This window comes from Orbicella franksi, chromosome 10, assembly GCF_964199315.1.
Source record: "Orbicella franksi chromosome 10, jaOrbFran1.1, whole genome shotgun sequence".
NCBI lineage: Eukaryota > Metazoa > Cnidaria > Anthozoa > Scleractinia > Merulinidae > Orbicella > Orbicella franksi.
In genome coordinates this window covers 21,116,334-21,142,081 of record NC_138154.1, presented here as the reverse complement: position 1 = coordinate 21,142,081, position 25,748 = coordinate 21,116,334, and the positions used below count along the sequence as shown (strand labels likewise).

At 37.3% G+C, this 25,748-nt stretch overlaps 1 protein-coding gene across 4 annotated transcripts in view; it reads right to left on the bottom strand.

The window, feature by feature from the left end:
- LOC145501201 (ras and EF-hand domain-containing protein-like) overlaps positions 1–24,841 on the bottom strand; it is a 26,216-nt gene extending 1,375 nt beyond the window's left edge. Inside the window, exons 1-25 of one of the 4 annotated variants that reach the window (XM_081480722.1) lie at positions 20,750–24,841; positions 18,512–18,664; positions 18,076–18,166; positions 17,328–17,423; positions 17,057–17,128; positions 16,548–16,663; positions 16,030–16,098; positions 15,660–15,714; positions 14,945–15,057; positions 13,039–13,264; positions 12,094–12,294; positions 9,928–10,028; positions 9,347–9,401; positions 8,918–8,950; positions 8,238–8,326; positions 7,584–7,695; positions 6,269–7,063; positions 4,847–4,912; positions 3,481–3,687; positions 2,934–3,069; positions 2,548–2,629; positions 2,063–2,177; positions 1,315–1,434; positions 496–572; positions 1–230 (exon numbers count right to left, since the gene is read on the bottom strand). The exon at positions 1–230 is cut by the window's left edge and continues 1,375 nt beyond it. In XM_081480722.1, coding sequence (XP_081336848.1) covers positions 125–230; positions 496–572; positions 1,315–1,434; positions 2,063–2,177; positions 2,548–2,629; positions 2,934–3,069; positions 3,481–3,687; positions 4,847–4,912; positions 6,269–7,063; positions 7,584–7,695; positions 8,238–8,326; positions 8,918–8,950; positions 9,347–9,401; positions 9,928–10,028; positions 12,094–12,294; positions 13,039–13,264; positions 14,945–15,057; positions 15,660–15,714; positions 16,030–16,098; positions 16,548–16,663; positions 17,057–17,128; positions 17,328–17,423; positions 18,076–18,166; positions 18,512–18,664; positions 20,750–21,081 — 3,618 coding nt within the window. In that variant the 5' untranslated portion in view covers positions 21,082–24,841 and the 3' untranslated portion in view covers positions 1–124. Of the gene's footprint in view, positions 231–495; positions 573–1,314; positions 1,435–2,062; positions 2,178–2,547; positions 2,630–2,933; positions 3,070–3,480; positions 3,688–4,846; positions 4,913–6,268; positions 7,064–7,583; positions 7,696–8,237; positions 8,327–8,917; positions 8,951–9,346; positions 9,402–9,927; positions 10,029–12,093; positions 12,295–13,038; positions 13,265–14,944; positions 15,058–15,659; positions 15,715–16,029; positions 16,099–16,547; positions 16,664–17,056; positions 17,129–17,327; positions 17,424–18,075; positions 18,167–18,511; positions 18,665–20,411; positions 20,723–20,749 lie in introns of those variants that run through there. The other 3 variants (XM_081480719.1, XM_081480721.1, XM_081480720.1) reach the window with 3 other exon arrangements.
- Positions 24,842–25,748: the final 907 nt, after the last annotated feature.

Sequence of the window (25,748 nt, the reverse complement as noted above, 5' to 3'; positions counted from 1 at the left end):
CGAGTACACCGAAAGAAAGTCGACAAGCTGCTTAGCAGCCTCTCCTCGAACAACAACCGCGTTTTAAGACTAAGGTGTTTCAATGGTACTTATCCCCCCGGTAATTTATATTCGAAACGCTCAACTACGTAGGGCAACAGTTCACTTTCTTCTTGCTCTTCTCCTCTCCTTCCGTCAATTTTAATCCATTGCTTTCTTCTACCTCCGTGTCCTCAACTTTTCTGAGCAATCTACGACAGATGGCAATAAAAACAATGAATTGCAATTCTCAATGCTTCACCTCTTCACCTCTTCACCCCTTCAAACCCAAAACCTAATTCTCCCTACTGAATACCACACATTCCTCTTAATTTTACTTCTAAAAATCTGAAGGTACATCAAGACAATATCCGGTTGTTGATGATTTTTCTTTATTCTCATCACGCATCTATTTGTAAATGTATTGACATTGTAGGGAGAGACTACAGACTGATGAAATAGCCCAGTGATTCTCACCTGCCCAGTTCGACGCAGGCTTCCGTTATATTTCTGTTTTCTTTCGAGCTCGTTTCGATAAACAAAGCGCCATATTCCTGTAAACAAACAGATAAACATATAAGGTCTGTCACCATTTAGGAAGGCATTTTCTAAATTATAGAAACACGAGTGGATGTTTGGGAGAACGAGAGATGCTGTGGGAACACAAGCCACAGGCGAATGGAATCCTAAAAGACTATTTCCCTTGAAATCAAAAGTAAGCACGTTTCTGAGTTTTTCAGGGCTGTAGCTGGTAACAGGCAGACCAAGGCATTTACGTCCGGCTTTTTTTTTTCGTTGTTGTTTATAATCCTCACAAACAACCTAAATAGCTAGAGAGAGAATTTAACCATGGACATTGCGAGTCATACTTTTTCATGCACGTTGCTTCAGTCATATTTTTTTTCGGCTACAGCCCTGTTTTCTCTTACAAACTCCCTAAAGATTGCGCTTTTTTAAGTCCCTGCCATATGTCACGATTTCTTGGTAATTTTTGTTCATAATTACTTTCAAATTGAAAGGGATTTCGGTTTCTTAGGTAGAAAAACATCAAAAAAGTAACAATATAAACCAAAAATAAACAAGGGAGGTTATAACAAAGGAAGGTTAAAGCGTGTTAGCAACGACAAGCATGAAAATATTAATCATTTTTTCAAGCCGTGTAGTCGTCACGAAACTCTTTTAAGCTCTTCAAAGACATCTCCTGATTACAATTCAATTCAACACTAAGAGAACTAATCAAAAATGGGGATTGGGAGGGTGGGAAATAGTTTTCGGCTATGTTTATAAATTGTTCACCTTTGCTAATCTCTCTCCATTTTCCGCTGTTATGACGGTCTTGCCTTCATCGATATGTGATTGGCGCAAATCAATCTTGTTACCGCATAGCATGATGGGAATCGGCTTTGTCGTGCTATCCTGTAAAGGAAAAACAAGAACAATTTAAGACGAAATCTGACAGGAAATCGAGCAAAGTCGGTTTTTAGTGGGCAAAATCCTGGTACAAGAATATCTAAGTATATTACAGTCCTTTTTGCATTTTCTAAAAGCTAAAGCTATAAACAGTTGCCTGTAATAACACTATTTCCCATCAAACTAAACAAACTAAACTTCAAAGATCAGAGAAACTGCGCAAACACATGTAAAATTTCATCATCAGTTTCATTTCACCAGTACTTTAAAGTGTTGCACATGAACTTCAAAATTTGTTTTCGACATTTGGTGTTGTTAGAATTGATTTCTTTTGAGAGGATAATTATACAAAATAGTTGCACAGAAGTTTGCAACACAGTGCAGACAACCTTGGTAAAAAGTACTTGTCGACTTGTTACTCCAACTTGTGGTGTATTCCTTCTTAATTATACAGCAACATTTATAAGTAAAAACTACTAGCCATGCTTACAAGAGATTTACACCAATCTCGAGGAAAGAAGTACAGAAATAGAAACGCTTCTGTCGGAGGATACGAATAGAAGGTTCAAACCTTTGTCATTTAATTAACAGTTCGACTTCTTAGAATATAATGTAACAAATTTAAGCTGAGTACCTCGATGGCTTCCACCCAGTCACGGACATCAATAAAAGATGTTTCGCAAGTGACATCGTACAGAAGTAATACACCATCAGCCTTGCGGAAATAAGACTTAGCGATACTTCGGAACCTAAAACATAAAACACACTTAGTTAAGGAGCATCGAGCGTATCAGCAATGTGGAAAAGGATGCTACACACTATAGGCCAATGGATGCAAAACAGAACAAGAAAACACATCAGATGAAGAAAACAAGGATCTCCTTGTCAATAGACCATTTTAGAGTTGTCTGCTCAGTGACCTGGCCTTGAACTGAACTGCCACTACACTCAGCTGGCAAACGCGTCATGCTGACTGTGGTTCATTCTTTACACTTCATCAGTTCATGCTCCAAGTAGGTCACAAATCGTGCCCCTAAATGTAAATCCTAATTGTAAAAAGATCTAAATCTAATCTAAATCTCACAGGACACCTACTGATACACTACATGACGTTATTACCTTTCCTGGCCTGCTGTATCCCATAGTTGAAACGCGACAGTTTTATCATCAACAACAAGTGTTTTCATCTGGAAATCCACACCTAAAAATAAATAAATAAATAAATAAATAAATAAATAAATAAATAAATAAATAAATAAATAAAATCAACGAGAACATCAACAACTAGCTACTTCAAATATTTCAAAAGGTGTTTAGTAGGCTAAGCTTACAACGGAAAGAAATTTTTGCGTTTCATTAATGGGTGAGTAGCCTTATACTGACAGAGATTTTACGTACGATAAAATTAATATTGTGAGTCTTGACGGAGCATTGTCTGTGTTCTTAATGGGTGATTAATATTGGATATTAACACTTAAGTGTTGAAGCTTGCACTGTTTACATACCAAGCGTGGAGTTCAGCGCACTGTGGAATCTGTTCCTGCACAGTCTGAGTATAAAGCTGGATTTACCCACTGCCGCGTCCCCTGCTAAAACCAGTTTGTACATGCGCTCTGGTACATTCCCTTCCACTACTGATGTCTGTAACACAAAAACAAACACACGTTATTTACTGCAACTTGATTCGAAAAATAAGCCAAATGCGAGCCGACTGAGCTCCATTCGCCAAGAAAAAATCTGGGGCGAGTCTCATCTCGCAGTCACTTGCGGGATCGTAGCTGGCGAGCTAGAGCTTCTCGTCAAGTAACGATCCCACAAGCCACTGCGGGATGACACTTGCCCCAGTTTTCTTCTCATTTCGTAAGTGGCGAATTAAGCAATTAAGTCAACCCTGCTTGGCAAAGAAGTGCCATTTTGGCAAATTATCGTTAAATTACCGAGTAATTTTACCTGATACTGTTGATGATGAATATACGAGGCGAAAACATCTTATTTTTGTCCAATAAATGCGTCACTTATTTACTACATCGTGACATGCTGTAGCATACTTACATGCAATGGAGTGTTCGAAGAAGCCTCGGACAAAGAGTCAGAACCAACAGCCGCACCTCTCTCTCCCTCGGGCGCCTCTGTCTCTGTATCGGTATCACCTTCAGACTCCGTGTGATCCTTTGCCATAGCAACCAACTGGGCTAACTCCTCGTCTCCTACGTCATCTTCGTCAATGTCTTCGTCATCCTCCTCAATAACACTCTTGAACTGCGACGCAACAAAATCCAACAAGTTCAAAACATAAATTCTCCTTGCGGATTCCTAAGTCCTCTCAGACTTTGTTCTGAGAATTCGGAGATACATCTGAGGCCCCATCCATACTACACCGGAGAAATTTGAAAGCGCAGCTTTATTTTTGCGGTTAGGCCTAACGTCCACACTAATCCGTCACGAAAACGGCGCTTTTCGAAAACGCTCTTCAAACCGGAGGGATTTGAAAACGCCGGCTTTGCGTTTTAGTGTGGACAGAAAAATTGTTGAAAACGATAACCTTACAATAGTCGTGATATTCCCCTGCTCGAGGTTTACTCAAATACAAATGCAAAATGACCAGTGACTGATGCGTTTTCAAATTCCTCTAGCATAGTGTGGAAGGAAAACACTTGATGCGTTTTCAAAGTGAAACGTTCGTTTTCAAATTCCCCCGGCATAGTGTGGATGGGGCCTGAAAGACAATACGATATATTTATTTAAGACCTAGGTCTGTCTGCGTGACAGTCAATCGTTACCGTAGGGACACGTGGACAATTCGATCACCCTTGTGGTTCAAAGTGTTTTAAAAATATGAAAAATTTATTTTTTCATACTGTCAGCTTCAGTGTTTGAGAACCTATCAAAGAACCGATGATGCAATAGCAAAGTACTCATTGAAATTTTATGGCAATTCTTTCCGTCAATTTTGTCTTGCAGTCCATTGTTATAAGCTGCAGAGTGGTTATGTTACTATGATATTATACAAGAAAAGCGTTACACCTATTCCTCGGCCCCAGTGTTTAGCCGAGAGACATTTTTTAGTGCAATACGTGTTAACTGTTATCAGCAGAATTAGCATTAGTTCTCATTTTCAGCGCCTTGAGCAAGGAGAGTTCGCGGTTTTTAAAAGAGAATCTTACTGTCTTTATTAATTCAGTTACATTTTTGACACTTAAAATGCGACTTAGGAACGCCAACTTGCCACGACTTTCAGACTACTAGTGTAAGTTATAAATTGACTGGACAGTGAGAATCGTAAACTCTTCGGGCAATTATACGAAAATTCAAGGTTATAGTTTCGTTTTAGCTCAAATGAAAGTCAATTTAAAAACTACTGTAAGTAAGAATAGGTTCGTTTGACTTTTTACTATTACGGCAAGTTAGTTTATTTCACCTGAGCTTCAAGTTCAGCGCTGAGCGCGTCAGGTTTGCTGCTATCTGACTCGGGAAGAGAGTCGGTCTGTTGAAGGATCACACAACGTGCATGCGCGTTAGGTTTAGATTCATGCGTTACTGGTCTCCTTCCTCGAGTCTTCGTTCCTTACTGCGCATGCTTGGCGAAATCGAGCGACTCCAGAGTTCCGTTACAGGCTCGATTTTGTTTGGTTTTAAAAACAATTGGAAATGAACGGAAGTAAAACACCGGCGTTTAAATTGAGCCAAGTGTTTGTCTGGTAGGCATGCACAATTTAACCGGAGGTCCGATATTTTCGGATTACAAATCGGATCTTTCCAGGGTCGCTCGTCGGAACGAAGACTCTGGGTACGAGGCTGATGAGTTACTGTATATCCCTTTAACTCTCTAATAAGCTCCAGAGCGCATTTGAAGTCATTTAGGTGGCGCTAAAGATTATAAAAATTCCGTTTTATTTTAGCAAAATAGGAATCTAAGAGAAATGAAATCATTTTAACTTATGTTGACTTTCAAAGTTATATCATTGTCACCGAAAGGCCCTTTTCAGGGAATGTCAATAAATTTTGTATTGTATTGTATTGTATGTGAAACACTGAATTTCTTATGCGGTTCCAGAAAAGGTCTCTCCACGAGGAAGTAAACCCCAGAAACAGGCTATAGTTAAAATGATAGGTTACGTTTATAAAGTTTCATTTTATTAAAAAAAAACACGACAAACATTAAAAAAGAGGTGAAAGTGGGGAAAGAATTTGGTAATCTATCTTGTAATCCATTTTTAAATCACATGAACTTTCACATAACCTAGAGCAGAAGACGTGAGCATGCACTTATTTTATTTTAGATAAAGCCGTAAAGTTAAATTAGAAATGTTCTTCACGTAGTTTCGTTTAAATGTCTTTAACCTACTGACGACTTTCTTTCACTTAGTGTTACTATTAAGCCGATAATTTAGGCAGGTTTTTAGGTCAGTTATCAACGGTTTTTAGTTACAGTTTACAGTAAATAGCCCAAATCCAATTTTTTATCACATAAAGGCAGTTCGTTGTTTAAAATCTAAACTTATATGTTAATCATTTTATCATTTTACGTCAATACTGTAGTTGAAAAAGGTTAAGAAACGTAACACGGCTGGGTTTAATTAAAGTTATGTTTAATAACATTGACCTTAACAGTTTAACTTAGTAAAGATCAGGGTTTCTCGAAAACAAATGCCCTTAAAACAAAATACCGTGCAAAGGTGCTGTAAAAAGTATATTAAAAATTAACTATTTAAAGTTTAATAATTACAATTTTATTGCTTTACAGAGGAAATGGCTCAAGGAAGTTTTAGAACGCTTTCGCTTTTGACCTATTTACGTTTAGGATTAACTTGTTAACTTGTTTATATTTTAAGTTATTTACCTTAATTCGGTTGCGTCTTATTACCAGCGAATTTCGTCGTTTAAGACTAGAACCCTCAGCGAGATCAGCTGGAGCTGTCCTAGTTTCTTCATCATTTAGAAGTCTTTCAGCGACATTTTCTCCGTGGAATATTCTTTGTCTTGGTGCCGGCCGTCGTATCAGCTGCTCCAGGTCTTCGTGATTAACAGTTTGAATTTCAGAATGAAAGTTCTGTACTACCGCCGGCTCGTGTGAAGCGGCGATAATTTTTACTTTGGAATCGTCTCTTCCTTCCGCGACGCTTTCTCTACTAGAACGCAAAGCGTTCAATTTCTCAGAAAGCTGCCAAAACCCAACTCCTTTTCCAGAGTTGATTCCTTCGTCGCTTTGCCATCGCGACGTAGGCAACGACCTAGTGCGCTCACCAACAAAGTCATTTCTCTTTCTTACTTGCTCCATGCTGTTCCACTTACCCGCTCGCGCTATAGAAGGCCAGGCGGACCTGTCGCCTTTACTGTTTGATTTATTGAATAACTGTTCTAAGCTCTTATGCCTGCAAGGCTTTCTCAAGTGACTGTTTCGATTAAAAGGCGAGTGCGCATGAATGTTTGTGTTTCTTTCAATGTTTGCTGCTTCCTGCTCTTGCTGTTGTTGTTCTTGTTGCTGATGTTGCGGTTGAGGGGGGCCTGGTTCGTGTTCTGTATCACTATCCCACACTACGTCATTGGCGCGTTCTTGTAGTGTCACGTGACGTTCATGTGGGGTAGCCGCCAGTTTGGAAAGTTTAGGAGCAGCTTCAAAATGGCGAGCATTTATCTGAGTGTTTGATTGAAAAACGACTGTTTAATTTAGTTTAGACTTACTTCTTTAACATTTCATTTATCGCGAATTTACACGAAAGCAATTGCAAGACGACGTGCTTTAGTTTGTTGGTGTTACTCAGTAGGTTTATTTTCAGATTTATCCTGTTTATCAGTTTAGTTCAATTTTTTTCTCTTTGATTATTTATTTTTTAATTTTCACTAGGGTTTATACACCTAAAGCAAGAAATTAAATTTATTGTCTGTATTGCAGACCAGCGATTGGTAATTCAATAGACAAAAGTTTTAGCTACATCTACCCAAAGTTGATTAACTGATTGAACGACCGACCGTACGTACGTACGACGAAACGACAGTCAGTCAGTCAGTCAGTCAGTCAGTCAGTCAGTCAGTCAGTCAGTCAGTCAATCACTCAATCTAACGCACTTCATATTCCTGTGAACGACTAAGCTGAGTAACTCACTGTCTATACACAACACTGGATATAAAAAGCGGCAAGTAAGACATGACAATACCGTCATGGTGTTGACATCAGACTCGGGTTCATATCCAGACAGCTCATCAGCTTCATCAGCCTCGGCCTCGGCGCCATCAGCAACATCATCTTCAGACTTGGGTCCTTGAAGACTAGACGACAAGGCACAGAAAAAATACATCAGTCGGTATCTTGGCAAATAATATGTGAATGGCTACTTTACGAATTGTCTGTTATGTGGCTGTCACCATATTTTCATTGGAGAATAACAACATTACCATCTCGGAATCTGCCATTTTACGTTTCAATGGTTGATACCAGTCGTGCGCAGTAGCTTTGTGGTGACAAGCCGACGCGACAGAAAGAAGTCAGGACTTTCTAAGAAGTGGGGGGGGGGGGGGGGGGGTGCGCGGGGCGAGGGCATCCAAGAAGACTACGTGAGCACTCCCATCCTAAAAGGCGATGTACGTGTGATGTGATCACAATTTAAAGACTCTGAACCGATCGTATTCGGCGAAAATTAAGTTAAAAAAATATAATGTTTGAGCACCGCTTTCAACCCCTTTTGAGGGTGTATGTGGGCCATATCAAAGAGGGTGTCCCGTACAGATTAACAGTTACCCCTTGGGGAAAACAGAGAACCGCCGGACAAAAGCAATGTTTTCATGATTAATTATTAATTGAAAAGACTCACTGGTTTGGAGTGATGCTGCGACTAGAAATGGAGCCATAATCGCTGTGGATGCTGGGATTTCTCTGGCATTTCTCGCTACTTCTACGAGCCTGGTAAGAAACGTCAAGTACGTTACTTTAGATTTTGTATATTTTATTTTATTAAACATAAAAATGTCTTTGATTCACTTGAAATCCTGGTCCCAGATTTTCAACCCGCAATCAAGCTAGTCTAGGATTACCGAACAAGAATATTCATTTCACTTTACAACTTTTCAGCGTGTTTTTATTTCTAGCTATATTTGCTATCCTCCAGTCATGATCTCAAACTCGACAAAAAAACACCATAACCTCGACCATTCTCATCATATCTACGTACACTAGTTTTATTAGTTTTATTATAGTCACTCGGGGGCAAGGAACTAAGCATTATTACAGTTATTACCTCTTACTTGTGTTCATTTAGTTATAGTCATTTTACTGTGATTAGTTTGTGCAATTCTAACTCATTAGGTTTCCCTAATTAGCAGCAGTGCTAAATCTAAATCTTATCGACAAATAAAGTTATACTTATTATTACTTTAATTCAAGGTTTGCGTTATGCAATCGGGATATGAATGGCCTTGTATTAGTGCTATTCAGTTTTCCGGTTAACTAGACTTGGTACATTCTAAATCAGGGAATTTTTGGTATGATAAATACCTTAGAGGACTTTGATCGTCTCCCAGTCAAGGCCTGCAATTAGAGAGATGATTTGAATGCGTTAATGTGATACGTTGAAAGGAGAAGAAAAATCGTAAAGGGTCTGTACTTCAGGGGAAACATTTAGTTCATAAAATCCATCACAGTGCATAAAATGAAATAATCTTTACAAACTCTCAGTGAATGTACAGCAGATAATATGTATGGCAAGTTGAAACGCTATTTTTTCATAGTCAAGTTTGTGTATAAGCCAATCTATCTCCATCCTGCCACCCTGAGCCATCCTTAGTTCCCAATCCGTTCTAGCCAGTTTCCGAGTATTGATTCTAAAACTCTTAACCATTATTGTTTAGTTTCTTAAATTAAATAGAGGTATATTTTAATTTAGAACTTTTATAAATCGATTTTTTTTAATGGTTGTCTCCGTACCTCGAGTGCTGCTCGTAGGTCATCATTGCTTTCGCATAGTCTCTTGTTCGTCTCCCTATTGAAAAGAAATTGCCCAAAACTGCAGTGATCCACGTCAAATGCGTTTTACACACACTGGCTTATACAGTAACCACAAATGACCTTTTGGCGAATTAGGTAGACCGTTCAGCTGAAGTCTGCATTCCAACTCGGTGGCCCATCAGCATTTCTTTCTTTGGCTGACTTAAGCTTCGAAATTAAATACTACAGCCACTATTCGGTATATACTAAAAATAATTAACATTTTTATATAGCTGGCGTTTTTCCCGCTACAGGGCGTCCATTCATTGGCTGGTTCATGGTCACATGACATCTAACAATGAAACTGTTTCCCGCTAAATGCCATGAGCGGGCAACATTGCGAAAACTATGACATCAAACAGGAAACAGTTCATCTGTTTTGCTGTATAACAATTCACTTAATGACTGGTCCCTTGGAGAACAGTGAATTTTGTTTCCCTCGAACCTCAAACACTGCGATTCTCGGGAAACAAAATTCACTGTTCCCCTCGGGATCAGTCATTAAGTGTTAAGTGTCTTACTGTAATATGTCCAGTTGCTTAGTGAATGTTTGTCTATCAGATGATCTCAATGTATCATACGCTTCATCTTCTTCTTCTTCTTCTAAATCTCGATAAAAATTCTGCAATCATCATTCAAAACACAAATTTTACATACAGTTCTCTGATTTGGCCAATGCTGTATAATGTTATTTAAATCTTATTTTCTTCACTCATCACTTTTCATCTCTGAAAAATGTTCACTATAAGATACATGTAGTAACAAAATTACACAATAGTGAAATGTTCAAAAGTTTTAAAGACATAGAATTGTATTTTAGGTTGATTCCACCTTTTAGCATACCATTTAGTTTATGACACATGATCAACTATTCACCTGCCACATAATTGTTATTACCACTTAAAAGTGTGTTTATACTCATAAATGACTTTTTCAAAACCATTTTTATTTATTCACAGCAGTCACTTTAGCCTAAGAAAGCAGATTTCTCGTCCCACATTTTGTCTTCATCCAGCTCAAGAGTCATCAGAGATTCAAGCCATAAACATTTTTCCTCTCGTTAGAAAGAAAATACTCAGCTTAAAGGCTTGTGTGCATACCAAGATTGAAGACAATACCAGTCACTCGTATGATACTCCATGGTATACCACTCGAAACCGTTAAATAACTTGTAGTTATCAGCCATAAATAAGAAATATTGGGCTTGAATCTCAGATGTCTGTCACTTACAGATGAGTGTGGAACATCACATCTGTTTTCTTAATCTATAGTCACTTCATTGAGAAGAAAGTTGTTATATTAACAGTCACATGAGTTTAAAGAACTTTTTTTTAAACAGAATTTTATAGTTTAGTTAAGAGTGTCATACCATTGGCAGTTCCTGTGTTGTACTGTCAGTGTCAGATGTCTCGCTTGCAACAACATGTCGTGCATAGACTTTTTTGACAGGTGTCAGTGCTGCCTTATTTGTTGTGCTCTTTACTTTGTCTACAGTGTGCAGTGGTGCACTGTCTGTGGTGCAAGTGACAGTCGGTGAGAAGGTAACTGACGCGTTCTTGCGTAGTCTGTTGTTTGGTCCAACAACCTTACTTGAACTTCTCCTGTCCAAGACCCCTCTTTTCAAACGCTGTTCTGTCCCTTCTGAATCGGAGTCATGCTCCAGTGCCGCTAATCTTGACTTACTATGAGCATCGCTAACATTTCGTCCGCGTTTATTTTCTTTCACAGTTTGAGTCCCTTTGCCCGGTACTTTACTTTGCAAATTGGCTTCAGCTCTTTTTTTGACAAGGTTTACATAGCTTTTGTTTTTTCTTGTCTCGCTCTTTTTCACAGCATAATCTTTAGTATTACTCTTTTTCAAAGAGGGATCTTTTGTGTAACTGTTTCTGAGCGAGGGATCTTTTCTGTCACTTCTCCTCAAAGAAGTGTCATTCGTATCGCTTTTTTTCAAAGCAGCATCTTTGCCTTCCTCACTTGGTTTGCCTGTTTCTCTGTTTTTAGTGCCTTTTGACAGTTTACCAAAGTATTTTCCAAATCGACTGCTGAATCGTGAGCTGTTTCTGTTCCTCTGTAGTTTGTCATTGTCCTTACAAGTGTCGGATTGTTCACTAGTGTCCATGTCTGACGTCAAATGTGTAGTGTCTTTCATTTTACCCGTTTTACCCTGTTTAGTTTAAAATTTATTTCAGGTTAAGTTGTTATATTATTTGTTTAAAGTTTATTCAACATTAACACAACCTTGTGAAAAATGCATTTTACCAGACAACCTTTTCTTGCCATACAAAAAAAAACAAAAACAAAAAACAGACTGTCGGTAATAATTTTTTTAAATATTCAATTATCTATTACCTTCATGAAGATCCTAAAGAAGCATGTTCCAAATTCAAAACCTGATTCTCTCCATTTAATTATTGCTGTGAAATGCTTTTAATCTTAGGCCTTGGAATTCGACGCTATGGCAAGAAAATATCCTTGCTGATGAATTTTGCTCTTCTCATTACTTGTTTCCTAAAAATATATATATTATATTATCAAGAGGACAGGGACGAGATTAAAGATATTTTTGTTGAAACAAGAAGTTCACCTCGTCTGTTTTTAATCAGAACGAGGTTGGTAAGACAGCATTTCCACAAGTTGTGTTAATGTCCTTGTTTATCTTGTAATGAGCTTTTATTCATGAAGCCTACCATGGTGCAATACCCCAGAATGACAGGCTCGTCCAAGAAGGACTTGTCCTCAGTAGCAAGATGATCATCAACTTCGCACGATTGCCTAGCAGGTGGTAATAAGTGATGTATCTGGCCGGTCTCCCGGCTGTTTAATATGCCTGCATTGTTGTTATAGTCTAATTCCGTTTCACACTCTTCTTCTGATATGTCTTCAGGAACCTGGAAGTTTGCTTGTTATAAGTTTATGACCTCCTCGCATTTAATTTTAATTTATTAATTTAATATTTATTCAATTCTTTAAATTTATATTTACATTATATTATTAAAGTTAATTTTTATAGCAAAGGCAAAACCTTTTTTGAATTCTAGATTCAAAATTTTTGTGCTTCAAACTTATTTCAGATATTTTAATATTTCAATTAAAGTTTATATTGCATTCACTGTACACTATTTACTAAAAGATGAAATATTTCATTTCGCAGCCCTAAGACCAAAACCAGGAAATTTATTTTTATAAAAATAAAAATTAAGCAGTTTTTTAATGGGTCTTTTTTAGTTTTATTATGGTATTTAGCAGTTTTTTAACACAAAGTTTTTAATATTTTAGCTTTTATTTGAAGCAAGTGATCTCCTTTGAAGTGAGTTCAAAAGTAGCCACTGTTTATACTAATAGTGTGAGAAAACTTGATTAAGTTCTTAGAGACAAGAATTTAAATAGAAAGATATGAATATCAATGCTAACAACCTCCAGCTTTGCAGCAGGCTGGCAGGAAAATCCAGTCTTACAAATTAAACGTGTGGGAGAAAGGGTCAGGGAGATATATACATCACATTACATGGCAGGAACAAACGCACGAGCGAAAATCCCAACATTCTTTTCCATAAGCGATTGATGAGCATGGCTTCTGTCTATGTGCATGTCTAGTCGTTGAAATAACTTTACTATAAAATGTCTTGACTTACTGACAGCTGCTGCACCTGCATGAGCTCGGTCATCAATGAGTTTTCATTTGTTAGTGCATCATCGTCAACTTCACAGCTCTGCTGGCTGGGAAGCAGTGCGGAGCCTCTTCGAGAGCTGCTGGCACTTTTAGATGAAGGCAGTGGTACGCTTCTTGGAGTTGTTTGTGCAGATTTGCCATCTACAACATCAGGTGTGGATTCTTCCACCAACCTTGAGGGGGACCGGCTTTTAATGTGACAGAGAAAATATATATGAATACCTTAAAAAGCCAACAAGAAATACCCCCAAAACATTTATGTTCACAAAAATAATCTCCCTACAAATATCAAATGTGTATACTTTATAGCTCTTATACCAACATGTAGTCGCCCGCCCAAATTCTCAAACAATAGCAGTTGGCTTGTATAGAATCATTAAAATCTTCAGAAAGGTGTAACTTCTTCTGATTACAAGATATTATTAGTGCCTTATTACAATTGAAGAGCTACAGGGTCCGAAATTGCGCTTTCCTGGTCGCCAATGCAACTAAAAATTTTGCACTGGTGACCAGAATTTCACAACTGGTCACCAGCGGGCGATTAACTATTTCATGCCACGATAACTACACAAACAATAACTTTGATTTTCATCCAAATCGATTAAAATAAAATTCAAAGCCGCCCGCCAATTGACCACTTTTTACCTTTCCGCTGCTCTTGAAGTATAAAACCAATTTTCCTGTTATTATAAATCTACCACAATGTTTCACAGTCACGATCAGTGTGAAGCCTCGCCGTCGTGTTTCTTCAGCAGTTTCCTGTAACATACGTATTGCGGGCGCAAGAGGCCGTGCGTTCTTTGGTCATGAATATTTATTCAGTCAATGTGGTGTCCAAAGATGTTCTGAAATCTTTCCGTAATTTATTACAAAGTGGAGACGGAACATCCGCGGAGAGATTAGCTGAAGATTTAGATATTCTCTGGGCGTCTGTCAAAGTGGTCAAAAGATGATTTCAGCACTGGTTTGATACCTGATGACATCCATTGCAAATATTTTGCCGGCAAGCACGGAAAAATGTGCCAAGATGGACAGGCCGGAAGGAAACCATCCAATCAAAAAGTAGTCAGCTAAACGCAAGTTTCTACCCCCAATGGAAAGACGAATTTTCATGGGTGGTCTTGACAGAACGCGAAAGGAAAGATCGTTTTGAACATAGAGCAAAGAACCGAATGCCAGTTTTTCAGTCGGGTACATTTCTTCTCCAAAAGGTAGAGACAAGAAAAGGTATAAAGTTGACTTGAAACATTTGCCAGTCACATGAAACTGCGTATATGGCCAGCATTCGATTTGTTTGTTGTGGTTTTTCAGTGGTAGGTGTATAAATAATCAGCGTGTTTGTACTTAATCTTATTCGTTAGCGGAAAAATTGACATTGAGGCCCCAAATGCGTTCTCTTCGTTCTGATTCTTAAAAGAAAAATTGGTGACCAGAATTTTCCATCTGGCTACCAAAAATTTTGGTTTGTGTTTCGCTGCAAAGGAAAAATTTTATTGTCACTTTCTGGCGGCCAAATTTTTCCCTATGGCGACTGAAAAAAAATTTCAGTCACCAGTTGGCGCCTGCCTAAAAAAGTTAATTTCGGACCCTGAGCTAGTATTTCAGTTTCTGTTGAACAGTATCCTGAATGCAATGCTTTTTGTTTCAATGATCCTTGTTATTATTGTGTTTAAAAAGTCCCATCTAAATGTAACTTACAACCATTTTTAAGCAAAATTCCTTCTGAAGTTAAATACTCGTAAGATCAGTCACTCATTTACTGGCAATTTTCACAGTTAAAGAGTTTTCTTAAACCTCCTCACCTGAACCCTAATAACAAGTTTAAGGCTCAATCTACCACAAGCATGTCGATTACATGAGGTACCTACCTGTTAATAGGTGACTTGTTTTGAAATGTCATGCTGGACGTCGGTGAGTAAAGTGTTGATATTGAATGCCTCTTGTTTGGTGAAGGGCTTCTCTTGTCACCACCTTTTCTCGACTGTAAGAGATAAAATTGCATTAAGTTTTATTCCCTTAAAATCCTTTTCTTTTTTTTTAAAATTATGTCCACAATCTGATCATCAATAATTAAACAATGTTAATTAACAGAAATTTTGCAAGAACAAGTGTATTTCTTCTGTCATCTTCAAGACTAAGAATAGAAGATGTCGAGATCTAAAAATAAGTTGTGACAGATTTTTAATGAATTATTGAAATACAGTAGAACCTCACCCTCTGACCACCCCTAATTCAACCATCTCGTCATTATAAAATAAATTATTATTGTTTTAATTTGTAGTTCTGTATTGCTCTTGTATTGTATTATCTATTGTCCCTAGACATGAAATAAATGCATTAAAAAAAAAAAATTAAGGCTACCTTTTTGGGACCAAAGAAAGTGCTTACTCAGTAGTGTCAATAGTTTTGATGAGAAAAGAAAATTTTAGTCCAAAGGTCTGGCTCTGTTAATGAGGCTCCACTCTATGTGGCTATTACAAACTAACTCAATTGGGATATCACTGTACAGCTAATATTTTTAATTAGTAGGTATCCTTTCCGCCGACCTTTATATTGGATAATTTGTTCCAAAAATACTTTTACCTCTAAAGCTGCTCTTAAGTCATCATTTGTGTCATGAAGCTTTTTATTTGCCTCACTGAAAGTTAAAAAACATCAATGGCAGTTAATAAAATTTTTTTTACACCATTGTTAGCCCTTGCAGATTCAAGGAATGATAACTTCACTGAGACAATTTTTGATCAGCGCTTCTTTATATATACCTATTTTGTTTACTTGCAGTTCTATGAAGGTTCAAAAGTATAAACATTAAACCAAATGAAAAATAACCTTTCTGCAGCAGTAACTGTTCGAAAGTCTGTCTATTTGCCATAAACTTTTGAATGTCGTCTCCAGGTGGAGATATGTGTAAGATTGCATCAATTGAGTTTGCTACTTAATTCAGCCAACTTACTGAAGTAACTGAAGCTGTCTTGTTAAGCTCTCCTGTTCCAGTACACACTCCATCACAGTTCTCTTCTCACTACCAAACAAAAAGTAGACAGATTTAACCCATTGCCAATGAAAGTAATGTACATGTATTCTCCTTCACCCATTATTGACAAATAAATAACGAATTACCAGATAGACAACCAGCCAGACAGACATAAAGACAGACAGACAGACAGTCAGATAGATTGATAGAAAGAGTGATTGGTCAATTATTTATTCGTTGAGGTCAAAAGAGCACATAATTATAATAAGTAATTCAATTTGTGTGAATTGTATGGGTCCTTCACAATGCCATTATAATTTAACATGGCAGATTGATAATTACTGTTGGACAGCTTTGAATTGATATTTAACAAATAATCAATGAATTTAAAATTTGCTACATTCTGTTTATATAAACATAGAGTATTCGTATCTCCACATAGGGCTCTCTTTTTCAGTATTCACCCTACCCCCCTGTTAGCAAAATTGATCACTTACGCCGCAAACTGTGTTTCCTGTTCTTCATAATCGTTTCTAAGTTGAGCAAGCTCACTTCGCAAAACAGCCAGATTTGTTTGTGCATCTGTTAGCTGACTCCGCAGAAATCGTATTTCCTGCACAATGAACATATATAAATAAATGAATCATTGAATCAATTCTTAAACATACTGACAATTATTAAACATATAGAACACAAACTGAAATTGACAACCTTTTGTAAAGAACATGTAGAGTCACTATGTTATTTCTAAAGACTGTGTAATCACAGGTTAAAAACCAAAATGCCTAATGAGGTTTAGTTTTTTATTGCTTGTGTAAAATATATTTGTCTTGTACAGTGAGGAGAAAATAAAATTACAATAAATGTATTGCTTGATATGTGCCCTGCCAATAAGTTTAAAAAGCATATAATACATCCTTTGTTAATATTTTTTTTTCAGCTTAAACACTAGGTGGCTGCACCCCTTTAACACTATTCAAATATTGCTGTTATGATAAGTTATTACCTGAACTTTTTCATCAACTTCTTCTTTTATCTTTTGTTCTTCAGGTTCTTTCTTCTTCAGCCTTCCCTCAAGCTGTAACAAACAGCACCCAATCAAGGTTAGCTTTAAAGGTTATTATAATTCAAACTAAAATGAACAGGCTGAAAAAAGTGAATTAAAGTAACATGAATACCACTCTTAAAATAAATACCAAAATGGAATTTGGTTTTCTTTTTACGTTTTTTTTACATATATTTTACTTAAATTTGTTACCTTCCATTACATTAATTACCTTTTGTATTCTTGCAGATAATGTCTGTATCTCCTTATTTTTAGTCTCCAATTGCCAAACAATATCCAAATTAGCCCTCTCTTGTTTACTTCTTTCCTGGGAAAAACAAGGCAATACCGAGTCAGACTAATAAACGTGATAAACAGATCTCAACATTCTTTTTAAGACAAATGAAAAGGCAGCTTGAACCAAATAACTACTTTTATGAGTGCCAAATGATATACATATACTCAGAAAATTCCTCAGGCACACCAATGCAATACAAATAACACAATGTAAGCAATACAATACATCCTCCTCCACTGCCAAATTCATCTGCTCAACATTAACTAACCAAAAAATAATTATTAGGACACTGGACATGGTGTAGATGAATAACCTCTTCCTGTCAGGGTGGAGAGAAAACCAATTTTTGGGCTTATCCTTCATGTAAGCCGTGAGTATGATCTAAAAGCTAAACACACATTCTCACTAGCTGCGCCCTATTTTTTTCGAGTAAAAGTAATGAATTTAAAATTAACATCACTACAATAATTTAATCTCTTCAACAGTACTTAAGCCTGTGACTTGAATTTGCTATTAAAAGAATTTCGTAAAGAATGACTTGGGCATCAGGCAAGAAAAGGATAAAATCCACCAGCAGTAACCTGACCAGGAAATCCACTAGCACTGAGCTATTGGACATGCATGGCTTTCTTATTAGCACACTGCCTGTAGTAGCACACTGTCTGTATGTAATCTGACCAACCTCCTTTCTGATGCGCGTTTCCATCCTCTGCATCTGTTGCTCGAGCTCGCTGTCAAGTTGATCCATGTGTTCAGTATGTTTCTCACATGTCCTGCAGAGACAAAACACATGTGCAAGTGATTTATTACAAAACCATCCTGACTTTACGAACATGCATATATCCCTCTACATTTGAATACTTTACTATATAACCTATAACTTGGAGTAGTCAACCAAGCATCCTTTTTAACCTTAGTTCTCAATATGGAGAAAATAATACAGGTACATGCTTTGTTACACGTATTTTGCAACTTCACTCAGAGTAGAAACAATGTCAAGATTTGCCTAGAAGGAAGGGCCAATTTCTTATTTTCTTCTACATGTATGTTTAGAAGCAGGTCAAAAATCAGTTGGATACTGAGAATTACAAGTACATACAAAGGGTTTTACAACATACCTCTTGAGGGCATCCTCCAGTCTTTGATTCTCAGATGAGTAATGTTTAACATCTCTGACAACACTGAACAGAAAACTTTCCAGTAATGCCAGAAGTTGAGGCGAGTCAGCTGAGGTTTGCAGGTAGTGGAACAGCTCTGAGACATAGTCTTGTCTGTGGAGAAAATTAAAGCAAATTTAAAGAGCTATTTGACTGCAAACCAAAATTAGAAGAAATAAGTTGGAATATTTAAAGATAAGATACTTCAAAATAATTAAAGCAATGCTTAACCTGCAGATTTGGAGCAATATTGCTCCTACTATTGTTAGGATAAAAACACAACTTACCAACTAAAGTTACCGTAACCAGTACAAGCAGTACAAGTAACTAACAGAAAAATCCCAATTTTCAATCCTCACGTATAGAGTAAATCAAGAACACAACCTTGCCCAGAATTTTTTTTTACAACATGACCACATGTAGGTGACATGTCCAAGGTTGTGTTTTAGAAAATAAGATCGCCGCTGTAAATTTTACCACAATACTTTGTAGGGCTCAACTTTAAGGAAAAAATCTTGGGGCCAGCTGGCCCCTAAGTTTTCAGATTGTCGAGCTCTGCCTTGCGAACCAAACACAGCTCATTAGGTACAAGGAAAACCTTATTTTTGCAATATTTGTCCAGGCTGTACTAATGACATAATTTGTGTTTGCTAGGTTTGAAGATTTTGGAACTTTTCTGTTTGTAAATTTATGAGAGTTGTTTACTTTTCCTCATCCTGCGAGCAAAGCCTCTTTTATCTCTCTTTGCTTTATCATTTTTTACAAGCATATGTACAGTAAGAAAAAGCTCTGCTTGCAGGGTGACTTTTCATGCACTAAGATTTATAGGTTAATGTGGCATTGCCATCATTTTTCTGACTAAGGATTACATAATTGCACATTCTTGCTACTCATAACTTCTTACATCATTAGTGCATATATCATGCACAGCACTCCGTTACATTTTGGGATCTCAACAGGGAAACAGAAATGACCGATGACATAACATCTTATGGACTTTTCGATACGATAAACGTCTATTTTGTCGAAGTGCTCCAATATTTTATTGAAAGAATGCCTTCAGAGAAATTGTAGTACCCTTTTCTGATTGCTTAAGTGCTACATAAGTGTAACACATGAAAGCTTGATACCAAGTGGAGCAAATTTTGGAAAATTTTACACACGAAATTTTAGAAAATTTCATACATAATTCTTGCTCATTTTAAGGGGATTACAGGGATCAACGTTGAACAATTAACACATTTACTCGACAAGTAAATAACATTCCACTGCAACAGCCAAATTTCCTTTATGAAGAACTACCGCACCTTCAAAATTCAAGACTAAGTTTCATACGAAACTATTATTTTCAGGTAAACAACAAGGCTAACCTAAGCGCAAGCGCAACACAAGGTACGAAAACACGGATACCGAAAGCACAATACAACCCAATGTACTTAAGTAAGTTAATTACATTCCCACTTAGTGAATAACTACCTGGCTGTATCGAAGAGAATTCCCTTAAACCTTGTACAACCATATACTAGCCTTGATTACGATGACGTCTACAAAATGGCGCTTTTTTGCATTGTTTTAGTGCTTTTCTAGAACCCATTCTTCTAACCGAGATGCATTACAAAATGCTAATGTCTGACAATTTACACGTATTTCGCGAAACAAAAACATCACCAGAGTAGTTACATTTTCCCTTGGTCGACTATTTCTAGCTACCTCAGTTTGTACCAAACTATCTCTCTGCAACTCCGTACAGAGTACTAATACAATTTTAATATAATTTTGCTGCGATATTTTTATGCGGAATACTGGTTGTCATGATAATTACGACAATTACGTATGCACGTTGATTTATTGTACATCGTACCTCATACCCGCTTGCTCGAGTACCAACTGAATCTCATGCAAATCCAAAGCAGCCATGATCAGTAAACTAATGAAGTTTCTGCGTGATATAGTAGTAGCAATTATACCTTTTTCAACAAGGAAGCAAGTGAGCGGACGAACAAAGATACGAGTTAAAAATTAACTTCAATTTGTCGCCAAAGTAAATGTTTTGATTAACGTATCACGTTTCATCTTGATAAGCAAACTTCCTCGTAAAGATAATCGCTTTACCTAAGCGTGATTAACCTTTCAAAAAGTCAAGAATTATAAATTTACTCATGTGGAAGAAACGTCGGCAAAGTAAAAACCAGTATTTACCCTGATAAGAGGTCCCTGACTCCAAGGGCATCTAGAAGTTTGTCAAACTTTCTGGTCTCGCGGACCTCCACGCTTGAAAGTTCATCGATGTCGGCATCGAATAAAGAACAAACTCGCTTGAATCCCTTAGAAAAATCTTGCAGACTTATCTTCTTGTCTCCGTCCGCGTCAAGTTCATTGAACAAGTTGCTAACTTCTTCGATTGTCAAATTCAGCTCAGAGCAACAACAAGCGAGTTCCGACTGTTCGATGAAGCCATTTTTGTTCAAATCCCAAGCGTGAAAAATATCTTTGACAGTGCGGTCTATATCAGCATTTTCCTCTGAAGCCATACTATTTCATTAGTTGAATATACCAATATCAAAAATAACGGTAAGGTAGAGAGAGATTGGCCGTCGCAAAATGATCATTCATGAACCAGACGCGTCATAGACAAATTTTTTCTCGAAACTGCTTTCTTGAGTTTTGCATAAGAATAGAGAAGCAACAGGTCGGCTACCAATTAAGATAACAACGACAAAGAGATTAACGGAGAGCCAGTGACATATATTGTTCGTGGGTCAGGGTTGCTTGGCCGCAAAATCGTCAATGACGACCACTCCAAGTGGCGAGTGAAATACGTCAAGTAAATGAAACAACATCATGCTTTCAAGCAGACATTTTATGAACTAAGAATTGTCAAGAAGAGGGTTTACTTCCCAGGTAGTAATAAAATACTGTAAGTAGTTTTGTTAAAAAGTCTTTTCTTATTCGAAACAAAGGAGTTTAACCAAATTATCCCATTTGTTTCTTCAGATAAACTGTTTAAGAATTCTGATATGTTAAAAATTTGACTAAGACAAAGTGAATTGTAATGAAACAGGACATCATATTGAGTATAAGAACACGGTCAAATTCAGCCTTAATTGCTGACAAGGAATATTTTTATTCCTTTTTTTCCTGCGTCCCATTATTTAACGACATCATCTCAAGTGAATCATAAAAGATTCGGGTCATCAGACCTTGCCAGTTATGCGGAACTACTGGCAGTCAGGAAACGGATGTGACATCATGTATAACGGCATTCGTCAAGTACTAGAAAGTACCAAGTTCAATGTGATTTTATTTCTTGACTCATACAGCACCAGTATGCAAAGTAATTCAATGCTCTAAAAGTTACTCTCCTGATAAGTCTCTTCTAAGTGGTTGCTGTTTTTGTTATGTAAGACTTTATAAACCGTTGAATATGAGACCGAACCAAACCATTCGCTTTCACAAGAGCCGTGCCGGGTCAGCTGCTCTGTTTTCGCGGCAGTTTTCTTTGTCCGGCTAATGAATACCTAAGGGACCAGATTAATTATGGATTTTGTTAATTCTTTTATACAAAACAATTATTGTCCCTCCATCTTGGAAAAACACTTGCCGACTAGCTTAGGATTTAGTTGTCAAGCACGGTTGCTTGCGGAGTCATTTGTGAGAGAAATATCTGCTCTGCAGTCAAGCATATTTATTTTCTATGCTGGTCACATTGCTTTAGTTTGTGTTGAGTTCTTTGATAAATTTATATCTATGTTCGTGCTAGATCTCAAATTTCCATAGTTCCACCAAGTATTTCAGCCTAATCCCAGTTGTTTACCGATTTGTTTTTCCATCTTAACTCCGAGCTAGGCAAGCCGTGTCAAGTCGAAAATCTTCTAAACGATTCACCATGCAATACATGTAATCTGCAAGTAGCTAAGTTAGCTCAATTGCATAGACCAACAGATCGTTTTGTCGAACGTCTTGGAAGTTTAGCTAACTCGGACAAAGTTCGCATAAAGCTCTCTCATGGGACATGAAAAACGTTATCTTGTTACGCTTGTTGTTTAGAAAGACCGCGCGGCAAGACGTGATTGCAGGTCGCATAATTCGTACACGAGGACACAAAATTTTGCATCAAAGTCGATGAACGCCGTCACAGTAAAGTCGAGTCTTCACTGATATAACGAAAAATCCATAACAAGGTTCCATCACTCTCCAAGGGACAGTCAGTCATACTTTCGCTACCTTTCATAATGTGTAGATTTTTGTACTGAATTATTCATCAACTCTCTTGTAAAGTACTGGCTTTCGTTTTTCCTTTTATTTGTACAAATAAACTGTTGTTGTTATTCACGTGTTCCAAGTTAGTAGTTTTGTAGAAAGCATTTCTTCCTAGGCTTCTTTTCCACTCTCTAATTTTACACTGTACAAGGGTATTTTTGAAAAATTGGCAAGAAACTCTACCTGGTCTCTAGGATTTTTGAGCTAAAAATGTTGAAGATTAGGGTTAGGCAACCTTCTTGCCATATTTTGTATAAGTGGATCTGTTGGGTTAATAACTCCAAATGTCGCCGGCATTCTTTCATGAAACACTGATAAGGCATTTGAAGTCTTCGCACAGCTAAACGAAGAGTTCAAAAGAAGAGACCGTAATACGAGCCTGAGGCAAAATTTCAAACTTCTTATGCATTATTTTTTAATTTGTTTTCTCCCAAAACGTAGATAAACAGAAGAGAACGTGTTATATGTAACGAAAATTGGGGGCCACAACGAACATCCAAAATTACAAACTCCAGGTGGGCGGGAGCCGCGGTGGCCTCATGTTAAGTGCGCTCGTCTCCGGATCGTGCGGTCCCGGTTCGAACCCTGGCAAGGTATACTTTGTTGTGTTCTTGGGCAAAGCACTTAACAGTGACAGTGACTTTTTCCACCCAGGTATATAAATGGGTACCGGCAAACTTAATGCTGGGGGTAACCCTGCAATAGACCAGCATCCCATCTGGGGGCAGGAGAAATATACCTAGTCGCTTCATGCTAGATAGAAACCGGAGGTAAGCGTCAGCCTTGTTCGCTTGCAGACTTTACCATGACCTTAATAAAGGCTGGTTTTCACTTGATAATTATAGCGCCTTTTCTAAGGAGAGTTTCTTACAAAAGATGCTACTTAGCAGCACTTCTCTGCGTCTGCATATGTTGTACGTAATTACCCTCTAGTGCGCCAGTGAAAACCAGCGCTAATTATGGCAGTACGTGAGCACGTGCTATCATTGTTCATTTTATTACTGAGGGCGCGTGTTCTATATACACGTGGTGGGTGCATTACTTGCGCAGAAAGGATGCGCACTTCAATAAGCTCACACGTCGTTAGAACCAAGACTAAATTTTAGAAGATATACGATTTTTACGAAAAGTTTTAGTCCCAGTAATATTGCATGATTTGTTTCGAGTTTTTCCGATCCGTTTGCCTCCCTGGAAAACATTGTTTTACCATTTAGCGGATTCTTCCAATTTAATGGAAAGTTTCAGTTGGCAGTCCGGCCTGATAAAAAAAATTGAACTGTGGTTGATGATAATCCCCAGATATATATACACTTAAAAAATAGAAATTTGAGTTTTCGTCGAGTTGCTAAAGATGCGTTTTCTTTTACTAAAAATCTCATTTGTGACAGAAAGCATGCAAGGCACCTTAACAATTAATTTCCCTTTTATCGATGAAACAAATCACTCTTAACTCTTTCAGCTCAAACAATTTGTTATCAGAACATCAAGGATGTCGCTACAGTCATCCGCAGGAAGTTTTCTTGCTGTGTTACACCGTAAGAAACGTATGGAGATCTGCAGGACGAAACTGTTTGTTCTTGCCTTGTTTTCAGTAGAAGAAGCTATTGGAAGAATACGCTCTTTTTTTGATAAGAATATTGTTTTACCGGTCCACGCTGAATATTCTTTTCGCCGATGTTGGACTGAAAATATTTTTGTGAATATTCTTAGATTATCGGAATAAAAAGTGGACTATGCCGACAAAAAGTCAGATTATTTGTTCTATCATGACTTTGATGGTATTGAAGTAATTTTTGAGCCAGTCTGCAGGTTTTTGAGCCTGATGTGACACATAACTTCTTTCAAAAATGTTATTAGATCCAACATACAGCTAGTGCTCTAGTGTTTTTGTTGTTTTTTTTGTCTGCTTTTGCCGTTTAAGGAGGGAATAATTTTTATACCTTTTATTTAAAAACATATTTATTGTTTTGTATTTACCAATTGCCGACACAAAAATTATATTCTTTTCAAAATCTCAGCCTCGGGTTTATGCTTAAAATATTCTTAAAATCATGATTTCGCAAATTTCAGCCTTGATATTCCTTTAAAATATATCCTTATAAAAAAGAAAGAATGTATTAGATTTTTGAGCAAACTGTTTTTCTCCATCGAAAATAGCAAGTAACACAGACCATAACACCGAAATTAAGATTCGGTCTTAAAACAACAAATTCTGTTGGAAACGTTTAAGATAGACTTAAGGGTGCGTTTTTTTAAAGAAAATCCAACACTGATTGCTTTATTCTTACCATAACTAACTTACTTTCAAAATACAAACATTAGCTGAGAAACATTTACACTTCAAAACACTTAAATTTATCAATTAGCCCACGTTTCTGTCTTACTTATATACGCCGCTAAAAACTGTCTATAGACAACCGAAAGGCAAAGAGGTTTTTCTCTAGTGGTTTTGATTAAAGTTTATTACTTTTGGGAAAACTGAAAATGGTGCCGATGTCCGTGTATAGCAGTTCGAGTCCTGTTGCAACATTCGGTAAAAACTCGATAAAACTCAGCGGAGTAGAAATTAGAAAAGAATGCTGCGAACACGAGTCAGAGATTGCTCAACACAAATGCTTAAATGCTCTCTGACCAGAAGGTTTCTAAAAAGTTAACCTGTCCCCATTGCTGTCCCTTTACTTGTAATTGTCTTAGATTCTCCTGCTATCAATCAGGTTCACTCCGCTCCATTCCTGAACTTCTTTGTTCGCGTTTGCTCGCAACGTTTCAATGAATAGAAACTAGGATGAGCAACATCCAATGCATTCTTTTCAGTTCGGTATAAAAGTCGCAAATGCATAGCCAAAGTTTAACCGTCTAATTATCTAAAAAAATTCCTCCTCTAAAAGGCATTGGTTTGCCATTCCTTCAATTTGATGGGGCTTATATTCTTGCTTTT